At 37.8% G+C, this 13,957-nt stretch overlaps 2 protein-coding genes across 2 annotated transcripts; one reads left to right on the top strand and one right to left on the bottom strand.

Moving 5' to 3' along the window:
• The first annotated feature begins 2 nt into the window (after positions 1-2).
• Positions 3-8,208, top strand: adad1 (adenosine deaminase domain containing 1 (testis-specific)). The gene is made up of 13 exons (XM_069532099.1): positions 3-159; positions 1,213-1,429; positions 1,626-1,766; positions 2,405-2,575; positions 2,949-3,020; positions 3,647-3,772; positions 4,100-4,223; positions 5,001-5,171; positions 5,514-5,589; positions 5,671-5,827; positions 6,562-6,796; positions 7,106-7,238; positions 7,565-8,208. The coding sequence occupies exons 2-13, from the start codon at positions 1,246-1,248 to the stop codon at positions 7,676-7,678; spliced, it is 1,704 nt and encodes a 567-aa protein (XP_069388200.1). The 5' UTR covers positions 3-159; positions 1,213-1,245; the 3' UTR covers positions 7,679-8,208.
• Positions 8,209-11,089: 2,881 nt separating this feature from the next.
• Positions 11,090-13,953, bottom strand: il2 (interleukin 2). Its single transcript, XM_069532103.1, has 4 exons — positions 12,431-13,953; positions 12,305-12,343; positions 11,767-11,904; positions 11,090-11,687 (listed from the first exon to the last, which is right to left on the bottom strand). The coding sequence occupies exons 1-4, from the start codon at positions 12,545-12,547 to the stop codon at positions 11,559-11,561; spliced, it is 423 nt and encodes a 140-aa protein (XP_069388204.1). The 5' UTR covers positions 12,548-13,953; the 3' UTR covers positions 11,090-11,558.
• Positions 13,954-13,957: the final 4 nt, after the last annotated feature.

Genomic DNA, 13,957 nt, shown 5'->3' with positions numbered 1-13,957 from the left:
GAGAAGTAGGGGGGGGGGGGAGAAGGAATTAAGAAAGGAAGAGAAAAAAGGAGGAAGAGGAAGAAGAAGAAGGGGAAGACGACTCAGCAGAAGAAGAAGAAAGAGGAGGAAGAGGAGAAGACGTCGCGATTGATACGTCGATGTTCTGGAATCTTCTTGGTGAGTTCTGAAAGTCTGCGGATGTAAAATAGAATTAAATATTTATGTTATTATGACGCTTCCATCAACGTTACCGGTGAAGTAGAAACACAGCTTCGTGTTTCAGCCCAGACTTCCGGTCGTTTTAGAGAAAAACGTCGACAATTCTACCGTTGCGGCGCCAAAGCTAATATCAAGGTAACATCAAGCTAACATCAAGCTAACATCAAGGTCGCATCAAGCTAACATCAAGCTAACATCAAGCTAACATCAAGCTAACATCAAGGTCGCATCAAGCTAACATCAAGCTAACATCAAGGTAACATCAAGGTAACATCAAGCTAACATCAAGGTCGCATCAAGCTAACATCAAGCTAACATCAAGCTAACATCAAACTAATATCAAGCTAATATCAAGCTAACATCAAGCAAACATCAAACTAATATCAAGCTAACCAGCGCTGGTTCTGAGCTGTTCTTACGTAACACAGTAAAATAAGTTTAAACTCAATATGTGGACGTCACCATGGACGGTGAGGGGAATTAAAAATGTATATTATATTTAATATGAGCAAGTCATGACTGAATCAATTAAAAGTTGCAAACTTTCGCTTTCTTTTAAAAAAACCCCTAATATTCAATTTCATTATACTTGTTAATGTCATAGCCCCATCATACAGTTGAACCAACGCCTCATGGAAGAATTTCAACACTAACTGAACATAGTTTTACTAAAGGGAGGATGATGTATTAAACCTAATTGGTTTTTGCAAGCTTAATAAATGAATTGACTGTAGTTTGGAATGGATCAGCACTTACTAATGTCACTAGTGGTTACAGCTGGGGTCAGTCACTGGATGTCATTGAAAGAAACCCTGAAATTCATTAAATGTATAAATACAATACAATCAAACATATCTCTGGGGTTTGAGCAGTGGAAACATTTTGGAAGTGCACACCAACAATGTTTTTATATCATTACATCTTTAACAAAAAATCCCCAGTATTGCCATAACAAACCTCTGGCCTTTTTTGATATATGTGCATCAAGAGTCTCTTCTTTTTTTTAATTAGTTAATCAATCCAGCCATCGCTAAAGCCCTCGGGATGTTTTCATCTCGTGGCTCACTTCGAGGTTCCAGAGGAGCCTGTTTTGCCCAACTTCTCATGAAGAACTTGCCTGCGAGACCAGAACTGACTGAACCACACAAATATCCGTCTGCTCTCTCAACTCCGGAAGGTCCGGGCAAAGATATCTTCGACCAACAAGTGAAAAATACATTCAAACCTGGTAAGTCTCTCTTTTAAAGATTTTAAAAGAATTGAATCCCAGCTAATAAATTCCAAATTCCTTTCATCCTCTGTAAGATTGTGTTTCTGACGCATGCAATTGAAATGTTTGTATTTTTTTTGGCATACTAAATTGATTACGCTATATCACTGTTAATTCATATCCGTCCTTTCTATACTTTCTTTCCCCAAATAAGCTGTTGATCTAAAGCCAAAGGTATCACCTAAAATGCTGATTGACAAATACATGCAAGGTGAGACCCATGCTGTGAGCTTGCTTCATCAGCTGGCAAAGATTTTGCAGTTCCACATGGAAATAAAAGAAACAGTGACGACAGGTAAAACTCCCACGCTCTACACAGAATTATTTTCATTATTGGAGAATTGGTTATTATTCTGTAAAATGTTAGAAAATGGTGAAAAGCACCTCACATAGATTTTTCTGTGTTGTCCAGACCTGATTATTGTTCAGGTTTTTCTCACAGTAGATGGCAGATCCTACCAAGTGAGAAGCCAGAACTAGATTACCCCCACCAATGAATTTATCTTTTGTTAAGTGTTTGTTTATGAGCAACATTACACAAAGATTACCCCAAACTTGGAGTAAGGATGCCGTATGGCTCAGGGAAGAACCCAATAAATATTGGATGCAGATCAAGGATTTTTTTTTGTCACTTTTATTTAACATTGCCAGATTCAAGTCTTCTGTATTTTTCTTGATTTCTCAGAGAATAATTCATTGATCTTGATGAAAAATGTTCAGTGGACTGTTATAAATTCATTAGTGTGCACAATTTGTGTATATAGAATATATTTTTGTGAATCATATTATATAACAATACTTAATAACATTGTAGAATTAAAACCGGCTGCACATTTTTACATTGTTCATCCAAAACATCCTAATAAAACAATTTATCCACAGCCAGAACTGAGGATTTGCATCACATAAATACATCAACTCTTGTTTTCCCAGGCAATGTCCCAGGGCTCTATTTTGCCTTTTGTGTTGTGATTGATGGTGTTGAGTACAAGACGGGCATGGGAACAACCAAAAAGAATGCCAAGCTAAAGGCAGCAGAGCTCGCTTTACAGGATCTGCTGCCCACTCTGGAAAGTGGAAAGTCTGGCCTTCCTGAGGCATCAGGTCTGTGCCAGATGCTAAATGATGAATGTGTTTCTGTAGCAGATTTAAGATACTCATTAAGTTTGGGCAAATGCCTCCCAAAAATTCAGGAATATGCAGTAATGTCATTTATACATGTAGACCTTGTTGTCAGGGAAATGAGAGGTAAAAGTCCTTGGGTGTGAAATACTTTGAAAGGCATTTTCTTTTCAGATCACAACTACTAGGAAATAATGGAGAGACAATAATCAAAAAAACATTAATCATCAATGTAACCTTTATACAGTGCCTTTGTGCAACATATATGTATATGTATGTTTTTATATGTGTAAATGTGTGTATTTTTTTAACAGCTACTCTTGAATAGTGTTGCATGTATTTTGTCTTTCCTCAGATGCCCCTCCACTCCTCCCAGTTAGAGAGGAGCCCTCCATCTCTGATGTCTATCCCTGTAGAGCCAATCATGGTAACTGGATTTCTTTATAGTTCTCTCACACAGTGACATTGCCCTACAGTTCACCCTAATATAGTAGTCTTTGAATCATCAGTCAGTTTTTGATAGTACATGCTTACTAACATCACAGAGGGATTAACAGACCTCATCCACTGCAACCACAAAAGTTGGGACAGTTTTTATTCTGTTTGCTCAATATCACTCTACATTAAAACACAGAAGTGCCGACACTTAAGCTGTTTTCATACTTGAATTTTTAGCGAATATCCCGAAAATTAAGTCAGGACACTTTGTGGAATTTGCCTTTTTTACATATAAAGAACGCAGCAGGAGGGGACTGGCAGGAAAACGTCCAGAAAATGTCTGGAGCAACTGACTATGACATTTGCATTCTCACATCCAGTCCCTCCAGAAAATTTCAGGGAAAACTCCGGACTGTAGTGCATGTCTAAGATTTGTGTAAGTTTTAAATTTCTCATTACTGAAAGGAGGAAAAAAAGGAAGTGTAGGAGATGCAGTACAAACAATGTGCCACAGAAGAATGTACATCTCTCTCTACGTGTCTTTCTCATTCTGGGAGTCTAATGAAATCCAACCCTGCTGATTATTGTTTTCTTTATCATCTTTTTGCTCTTCAGAGAGGAGGAATTGTGTCAACCTCCAGATTCCTCACGCTGTCAGGGATCAGCTCACTAAACTGATGAGCAGTCACCTTGAGTTCTCTGCGTGTGCAGGCACCACAGCAGCGTTCATCATTCAGACTTGTAAGTGAGCTCAGCATAACGTAGTGAAGCCAGATAATAAAACGAAAGAGACTGACATGTTGGGATATCTTAAATTTACTATGTTGTCAAATGCAACCACATCCCAATTTATTATACAGCCTCAAACATTACACACACTTCTATATAGGAAAGCAACATTTGGGTTCCATGCCTCATAACGCTAAACGTGGGCTTCACACAACTGTGAGAACAAGAACAGAAATACAGAAATAACGTTGAAGTGATACAGTCTGTTAAACAGTTGTGTTGCTGTGAACTGTGAAGTGCTGTTAATACAACTGTCCTCACTGTCTTCTCTCCTTTTAGCCAGTGGATGTGAGGTGGTTGCTCTCGGCACCGGGGACTTCAATACCAAAGAGTGCGGTTCGACGAGTGGGCGGATCATGCACGACTCACATGCAGCTGTAACAGCCAGGAGATCTCTCATGAGGTTAGCTGCAAACATCATTCTGTTAGATTTTTGCATTTGATTTGTGAACAAATGTTTACTCTTTGTGCTACAGGAAATTAGCATAATTAGCTAGGAGGTAGTTTCATGTAATTCACTTGTTCAGCCTGTATTTTGCTAAAATAACAATCTGCTCAGATTTCCTTCATATACATTCATTATTTCACATATATCAATAGATGTATTGGTAAGAATATAATCAACATAAATAATGGAGTTTCACTGATCTGTGGTTATGCAATATGAAGGTCAGAATTTTGTCCCGATATTGCATCAGGCGCTTCGGGCAGCAAAAACTGACAGAAACAAGACTTTGTACAATGTAACTGTGTTAATGCAGTGAACAGTTAAAATCAAGAAGAGCAATATGATAATGAAAACATATTCTAGAAGCTTTTTCAACTTTTATAAACAATCTTGCAAATTATGGATAATTAGTTAACGATTCCAATAAATATTTCATCAGTGTCTCACGAATATTAATATTGCATATCTACTTTAACACCTTCCTATGCTATGCTGCTGTGGTGTAGGTTTATGCATTCATACACACACACACACCACAGTTTGAAGCAGATTATGCCTCACAAAGTGTGTGTCTTTCCTGTTGTTGTTGTTGAGGTCAATTACAGTTTCCTCTTCAAAACTTGTTATCTTGTATTACTGGGTTATTAGAGATGCAGATCTGCTCCTCTAGACACTGATGGCAGCATATGAGCTTCTGTTTCCCATGAGGCTATTCTCATTCTGTGTTGTTAGGTTTCTGTACCGGCACCTGCTGATGTTCTTCAGCAAAACGGCCAATCTGACGGAGAGGTCGGTCTTCCAGCAGAGTTGCAGCAGTGGCCTCCTCAGCCTGAAGAGCGGCATCAGCCTTCACCTTTATGTGAATCAACTCCCTAAGGGTGCAGCTCAGATCCCATCCAGGCTGTAAGTGTTTTGATTGTCAGCTTTGTTCTGGCTACTCATTAGACACAAGTTTTGAGGTCATGAGTAAGACCAAATATTAGAAGTGAGGCTCTACTGAGTGCAGTTCTAGGTTGGATATTTTATTTACCCAATATTGTAGTACAAGTGTAAGTGAGTGAAACACATCTTGTATCACAAACTACTGCTTAAGATAAAATAGGTTAGCCACAGGCACAACAATCCTTCCTCATGCTATGTAGTGATTGTTTGTGTCAGTAGTCAGGTCAAAAATTCAAATTTGGGGTAAAGTTGCATGAATATTGATTAAAAGCTTTTGAAATCTGCTGTGTGTTTTATTCTCAGGCGTCTCAACCCCCTCTCCATTTCAGCATGGCAAGTCAACAACGAGATCAGCCTGCACCTGACAGTGGAGGGCAAGGTGATTTACTGTTACACATCAACAAGATTTCTAATGTGGTTGGCATGATTCATCTTTTTTTTTTTTTTTTTTCTTCTGAAGGTGTTCTCAGTTTTCTCATCATCCTTTGACCACACTCCCTCCACTGCGGTCAGCATGTCCACCGCAGACAAAATTACACAGTGGCAGGTGCTTGGATACCAGGGTGCCCTGCTCAGCCACTTCATCGAACCCATCTACGTCCAAAGCATCCTCATAGGCAAGTAAATAAGCCACCGCAGTAATCCATCAGGTGGATCTTTGTGTCTACAGTGTTGTAAAATCTCTTCTATGATCTTGTATGTTATTGTTAGAAGTGGACAGTCATAGTCAAGGTGATTAATGGAAAATACACAAATTCAAGTGCAGCAGAGAAGTGCAGAAAAGACCCAACCGGTCAACAAAATCCCCAAAATTAAAATGATCTGATCAAGTGTGAACAGTATCCTACTCAAGTTTCCAAGTTTGGTTTTTAAAAAGAGCATCTTTTTTCTATCTGACTGTGTCCTCTCCTCTTTTCATGATCACAATGACTTAATGACCCACATTTGGCCATGAGAGAGGGAAACTCCAGAGTCTTTCTTATGGGATGTGTGTGGAAATGTTTGTTAAATTTCTTTAAAAAGTAAAGTTTATTATTAAAAAACTGTTTATCATAATAATAATAATATTTATTTCTACAATAACTTTCAGAACCTTAGTTACAAGGTTCCTAATAAAATAAAACAAAGATGCGAAAAGATTAAAAATCATAGAAAAGCCCAATGAGATACTGAGCAATGTAAGAAAACAGAAAACAAATTAAAATATACAAATTAAAAAAAATGTTAAACTACATTAACCCTCCTTAATTCCTCTATCTAGAGTAAATGTTCTTCAATCCTCACGTTGCAGAAATAAAATCGTGTATAACCTCATTTGTACAAATATACAAAATTTAACTATCTCTTTCAGGTGATTCTTGCTGCAGTGATATCCGAGGCATGGAGATGTCTGTGAGCCAGCGTGTGGAAGGGATCACCTCTCAGCTGCCCATGTTCTACTGCATGATGAGGCCCCACATCAGCCTGGCGCCCTCTGTGGCTACTAACAGCAGCGATGGCGGTCAGTTGACCTACGGTATCAACTGGAGCGAGGGAGACAGCTCCCTGGAGGTCGTGGATGGTCTGCAGGGCAAGACCATAGAGGAGTAAGGATGACTGAACAGGAAGCGGAGAGAGTCAATATGTGACCACAATGTTTTGCATTCAGCTTGCAGTCACATTCTTAACACAATCCGGTGTCTGAATTCCAGTGTGTTTGCAAGCAGGGTTGCCACTGCTTAGTCAGTCTAAGCAGTGTTACGCGAACATAAAACCTATTTGGTAGCAACCACGTTCATTAACGATGCAGCTGAAGTCCCTAATGCAGCAGATATGTTGTAAATTACAAATAAGATTACATATGGGTGTGGACTGAGATTTTCATCACAGCTAATTCTTTGATTTTCCATTTATAGATCTCCCTTTAAAAGTGGATCTGCTCTGGCAAGTCGGCTGTGCAAAGCAGCGATGCTGCACCGCTTCAAGCTGGTGGCCAAAGAAGCCCAGAGACAGGACCTGCTGGCCACGAGCTCCTACAGAGAAGCCAAGGTAACGTCAACAGCTCCTCCCCACACTTTGTGAAATCATAACCAAAGTAACAAATTAGTTTCATGATCAACATGCAGTAGGTTGCACCCTTTTCAATGAAAAAACACAGTCCTGTTCAGTGTGATTCCCATCGTGGTTCCTAGTTGCAACCATAGACTGTATGTAGAGATGGACAACATGAGAGCTCCCATCAAAATATACAGTCTTGGTTTGCAATGCTGTTTTTTCATTAACGTAACGTAAACAGCTCGTATCACATTTGATATGAATCCTGTGCAAGGATTCATTTTGATTAAATTACCTCTATTGTTATTTTGTCGCTGAAGAGGATGGCAAAGCCGTACCAGGAGGCAAAGACTATACTGAGGACGTACCTGTCGCAGCAGGGCTTTGGGTCCTGGCTGGTCAAACGATCAGTTGGGGAGAATTTCAGTATGTAAACAGAACCACATTATAACTGGAATTTAAAAATCTAGCACCTGGAAGCAACTGAGTTTATATTAATAATATTCAAACAATGTTTAGTTTGCTAACATACGTACCATAGGACTTGAGTCCTAGTTTAAGATTTGGAGTTGTCCTAAGTTTCTGTTGAGGTTTCTAAAGGGATTCAAATAAATCCCTGTCCATGTTCAAAAAGCAGTTCTGATTTCCAAATGAGGATTACATATGTTTTACATTTAAAGAACCAAAACAAGTTGTGTTTCAGCTCTGCCATGAGCCTTTATAACTCTAATAGTTCAGCTTAGTTGAAAGTACATTTATCTTTGTATTTATACATATACATATTATGTAAATTTGCATTGTTTGCAGTTATGTTATTGTTAAAAAATACTATTTTTGCTACTGTGTGTATTTGAAAATGACCTCATTACTTTTGAATTGTACCTCTATTATAATACTGAGGCTCTGAAGTGTAACAAGTTATGTTGTTTTATAAAAGACCCAAGCTTGGTTTCACTTACGTTAAGTTTTTGTTTTGATTGATTTCTTGTTTTTCTTTTCCATTAAGTGGTTAGATTTAGTAGAGTATAGTACATGTTACTGCAAAAATAAGATTTTAAAAGGTTTTTCAGAAGCTACGATAAAATCTCAGGCCATTTTTAAATCAAATTTTAAAAAAAATAAGAGCGGACAGTGTTTTCATATCATTGCTGTGGGTGTGTGTGTGTTAAACTTAATTAATATTATTTTCATATTCTTCATTTATAGACCAAAAAACACATTCCACTATCTAAAGCATATATTTATCCGAAAATGAAATCCCCATTGTATTTTGTATGATCAGTGATCGGTGAAAATGCATTTTTCAAGGTATCTCTGCATCCTCTAAGACTATAGACACAAACTGAGGTTAACATAGATCAGACAGGAATAATGTCATCATGATACCATGTAGTGGAGATACAATCTACAGGTTATTTCGATGAACCTTTCATGATCTATCTAATAATTCGTAAAATCTCTGTCTGTGGATCGCCTGTCTCAAAACATACTGATCAGCTTCATACTTGGCATGTGTATTGTTAAATGCAACATTTAAACAGCATCTGTTTTGGGTGACCACTGCTGATATACTACAACCCTCAAGTTGATGCAAACTGTTGATTTGCCTCACTCTGTGCTTACATATACACACATACAGGAAATGCTTTGGTTTCCTGTGTATGAAATTCAGTAGTTCATTTACTCTCTAAGTGTTGAGCAGTCTTGTGAATAGAGCTATGTTCCTGCTTTACCCATTAGAAGGATTTTCCAGTGCATGCAGGGAACTTGTGTCAAAGGATGACGCCTTTCAGCTGTAGGTACAACCCCAGGTTTCATACTTAGTATCCTGTTGCTTTAATATCATATGCAATGCACTAAAACTCTGTTAGTATCTTTGACTGTTTATAATTTCTAATCCATTATGTTCTGAAGAAGATGCACGTCTCCCAAAATTCTTTAAATGGTGATGCAGAGGGAAAACGTTCAAGGCAGCTCTCTGGCATATATCATGTTGGGTTGATGCTAAAAAGTTAGTTTGATGCGCTGCATGTAAACTGTTCTTCCTGCTGCAGCTGCTTCATTGTGTAAATATGTGATGTTATAATTTATTTTAATGGTTTTTCAGTGAGCGGAGGAATATTTAGATAATGGAGACAAATGATTGTTCTGTTTTGATGGACCTTATTATTTCTATATTTCTTCTATACGTCTTAAAAGCCAATTTAAAGTTTACTTTTCTGTGAAATCGCACCAATACACAATATTTGTATTGCATCTCTATAATACAGTGATCTTATTATTTTAGGATGCAGATTTTGCATAGTTGAATCATTTACTATAATTTGAAACTAAAAGATGTTAAACTTACTAATTCAGCCTTAAACAGTGGCTGATTTGTACATATGTGCCCAGGTGGGGTTTTTTCAGTCACTGAGGTGATACTAGTAGGTTTAGAGATAAACAGGATATGCAACTCTCTTGATGTGGTTAAACAGTGAAAACATTTGAGACCTGAGCTCTTAGAAGCTCTAGCACCTTTGCTGCGGTGATGTGCTGCTTTCTCGTAAATCATGGCCGCAATAAGAACCAGAGCCCTTTTATTTCTGCCATTTTGACTGACATCTATGGTGACTTCTACAGGGTTATATGAACAAATAAATCTTGCAATTATGGAAAAATTCGGATGGGATAAATCAGCACTCATTGTTTGTTTGTTTTTTCAGTTGTAGTCAGTATATTTAGTAACCATAATGAACTCGGTGTACATTACAAGTGGAAGGAACCAAAGGCTGCAGAAGTGTTTTTCCAATTATCTCCCATTCCCAGTATTCCTGATTAAGATTTACTTTCAACTAGAAGGAAAATCTCTCCATGTCAAAGCAGTGTTAACATTTAATTATCTTGATGGTAGCAGTCTGCAATGTTCTAATTTGTTCTGCCACAGTTTAATGATGAGCCCCCTCAAAAACTTTGACATTTCTAAAAGTAACATAACAGATTTCCAACTTGGTGTTTTGCTCCATTGCTGCATTGTATATCTATGTGCAGCGCTATTTGCTGCATGTTTGTGCAATCATCCACCAAGTTGTTGTCCACACAGACAATCAGACCTCATAGTTTCAGTTGCAGTTACTGTTTCTCTCTCAAGCAGAACAGGAAATCTACATTTGTGTACGTATACCCCCACCACTGTCATAGATTAAATCAATTATGTAAGAACTGCTGCAGGAAAATTCCTGGATCTGGATCTGCACCACAGTTTAATGGGTTCTTCCCTGACACATACAGCGTCCTTCCACCAAGCTTTGTGGTAATCTGTCTAGTAGTTTTTGATTAATCCTGATTACAACCAAATAAACTTAGATAAAAATATAACCTCCATAAAAATGCCTGGATTTGCACCAAAATGTAAGAGGTTCTCCGCAGGTTGAGACCCAACCTCTCCACCAAGTTTGTTTGAAATCAGTGATCATTGTTATTTTGGTAACAACTGACAAAACAGTGAAACCATAACAACCATAACCTCAATGGAAGAGCTAACCTGTCTACTTTCATTGACAAGTCAACTTTTCCTTTTGGCACATATAGGTGTCATCATGGTGGGACTTAAATGACTAGAAAGTGACTTCACTATGACTTAATTTTCCACTCAGGCTTCTTATGGACAGCTCGACTAGTGTATTTGCCCCAATATCGAGGAAGTCGAGCCGCCTACCGAGGACACACACTTATTCTTCCCACACATTAATTACATTACTGCTAAAGTTAAGAGGGGAACTGTAGCTCTAACAAAATTATTAAAAAATAAGTAAAGTATAATTGTATGAAGAGTAAATGCAGGAAGACAAATCACTCAGTTGAAATAAGTTTTATGTTTGTTTAATATTTCTTCGTTCATTAAGTTATACATTCAGGCCTATGGCACCAACACACAGCATATTATAGACAATAAATATATAGATATTCAGAGCTGTACTGGAGCTTACATTACATAACATTCTCATTTTAAATAAACCGAGAACTTTAACATTTATTTCACAGCAGTTATGTGGTAAAATGATAAAAAGAATAATTGTAACAATAAATAAAAATAAAACTCAAAATATTCAATATGAATAGTCCCCTTATCCCCATATTGTTTTTTTTAATGCAGATATGGTAGAGCAGTGCTCAACATCATAACAAATAGTATGATTAAAAACCAAGATATACCTGAGATCATCCCGCTCAACATGTGCAGATACTCGAATACTTTTACTTTTGCTTCGGAGTCATTGGCTGTCTCTCATATATCCGGGATGAATTTTAGTAATTTAATTTTTTCGGTGCAGCTTATGGAGAAGCTTTGCATGGTTGGGCTGATTTCTCGAGCTGAAGTAAAGATTCCACTTGGTCCAGAAAATCACTGAAACCAGTTTGAGGCCATTTCTCACATGTACATTCTGCGGAGGTCGTTGGTGCCTGGGGTGAAAACAACCATTCAGTTAAGTCCATTTGAGCAAATTTCAGGTTTTGTTTTTTGGCAATTCTAAATACTTACAGGGTCTTTTTCTTCTGTCTTGAGTTCGAAGAATTCGATAGCTTGAAGTACGTATGTCATAAGGCCATCGCATTCCGGCCTGACTGTTCCTTTCAGTTCTCTCATGACACAGTCCATTGCTGCGGGAATGCATTCTACCTATGTTAGAGAGAGAGATGTTTCAGCTTCCTTTTTGCTGTGTGGACTGAGGCAGATTTTGCGGCTCTATGCAGTGAAGTCGGTGTCACAACTGTCTCAACACCTGACAAGCTCATTTCCTGTAGTAGAAGACCTTCACATGTGGTTTACAAAAGCTGAACTATAAACCCTGAAGCTTCAGCATTAATGCTGCAGGAAAAACCCCAACATGGCTTTTCTTTTTTTTTTCTTTTTTATTCTGACCTAATGTTCACAAACACACGAATCGTTATCAACTTTACTACATTAAATGCATCGTGCCATATTCCATTGTTGCATGCGTCTTGTGTTGCTGGGAATGTTTTATTCCATTTTAAGGAACTGTAAATCTAAATCATGATACGATAAAATACGTCCTTACCTTCACATTTGTTGGAGCGTAGAATTTAGAATCTTTTAGCTGTAGAGGCAGAAGAAAACATTAGTTAGTCTAAAGCAATTGGTAGAAACTTGAAAAATATATGACATTTGGCTTGAAATGTCTTACACATGTGACATTTGTCCGTATGAAACCGATACTGGCATCCTCTATGGGTAAACATCTGGCTTGGAGACAAAGAAAAAAAGCAGCAATCTGAAAGAGAATCCCAATAAAGTGCTCCATGTTCAGCTTCAAGGTTTGTCAGTGTGATAAGGAAGTTGTTTAGAGCAGGTGTTGTGTTGGTATACTTGTGTGCTCTGTGCTGCATCAAATTTATATACTGAAGCTGTGGGTTGGAAGCCGTCACTTTTATTACTGCATACAGTATTGTTTTTCCTTTAAGATGACTCTTTGGAAATTTTTTTTTTTTTTTTTTTCTGGTTCAACATGGTAAAATCCCTCCAGTGGCCTGTTGTAGCAGAACATGCACGCCTTGTGTGAAAGTAGGTTGACTGCCATTAGTTTGGCTTAGAAGCCTTTACATTTAATTTGGTCATAAACATATAAAAAATATGAATTATACAATTCGCTAAATATAAATATATATAACCAATCTAACTTACCTATTTGTAATTTACCATGACATGATCAATGGTTAATATTCACAGCAGTTCTCTTATTATGAAGGTATGAAAACCTTTATGTGCCCACAGGGGAATTTTCCCAATGAGACAAACTGTTGAACATCTTCCTGTTTCATATGTATCACTGTAAAAGCATAAAATATTAAGCTGACAAAATATTATAAAGCGCATTTGTTTAAGATCATCATTCATTGACATTCAGATGTTTATATTGTCCAAAGCCAGAAGGGTGAGTGCTATCAGAGGGTGTGATGCTACCTTTTGTGTTACTGATTTACTATTTTGTTGTGCAACCATCGTCCCAACGCCTCCGCCTTGTGACCAGTGTTCCGGCTGCACCCACTGTCTTTGTACACGGCACAGTTCTCTGACTAACACATTAAGAGCACATGCCCTAAGTATGTGTGCTGATGGCTATTGAAATATACCAATTTAAAGGAGCAGTCAAGATCTTGTGCTGTTCGTACTCAGTGGTTTCATTATTCATAAATACAGACTGCCAGTAAAGATGAAGATGTCACATAGTAGAGCACATATTTCCGCAAAGGCCAAAGCTGCTCAACATGGATACACTCAGTTCATTTGATATGACTGATGTTTAAATAATTTTAACCAGGGAGTTCCATGGAAATGTGCGAAACATTTTAAACATTTTATGATGAAAGACCTGGATTCGCACCAATATCCCATCGTGTTACATGGAAATCTTCCTCGGGTTTTTGCGTAATCCTGTTAAGCAACCGACAGACCGCAGAGTGAAGTGAAAGTGACAATTCCAAGGTGGAATATTCAACAGACACCATTGTTTAGAAAAGAATAGAACGTTTTTGTCTCCCAAAGTGGGAAATTGTCTTCGGAGTAAACGTAAACAACAATGGGCTGTTATTAAAACAGACACATGCGCATACAGGGTTGTATTGTGCATAAATCGTTAAGAATACTCATGGCACCTTGTACTAGAAACTTAAAAAAAATATTTTTAGATGTCATATAGAGCACCCCTGGAGCT

This window comes from Paralichthys olivaceus, chromosome 9 (genome assembly GCF_024713975.1).
Source record: "Paralichthys olivaceus isolate ysfri-2021 chromosome 9, ASM2471397v2, whole genome shotgun sequence".
Taxonomy (NCBI): Eukaryota; Metazoa; Chordata; class Actinopteri; order Pleuronectiformes; family Paralichthyidae; genus Paralichthys; species Paralichthys olivaceus.
This window is presented reverse-complemented; position numbering and strand designations above follow the sequence as displayed.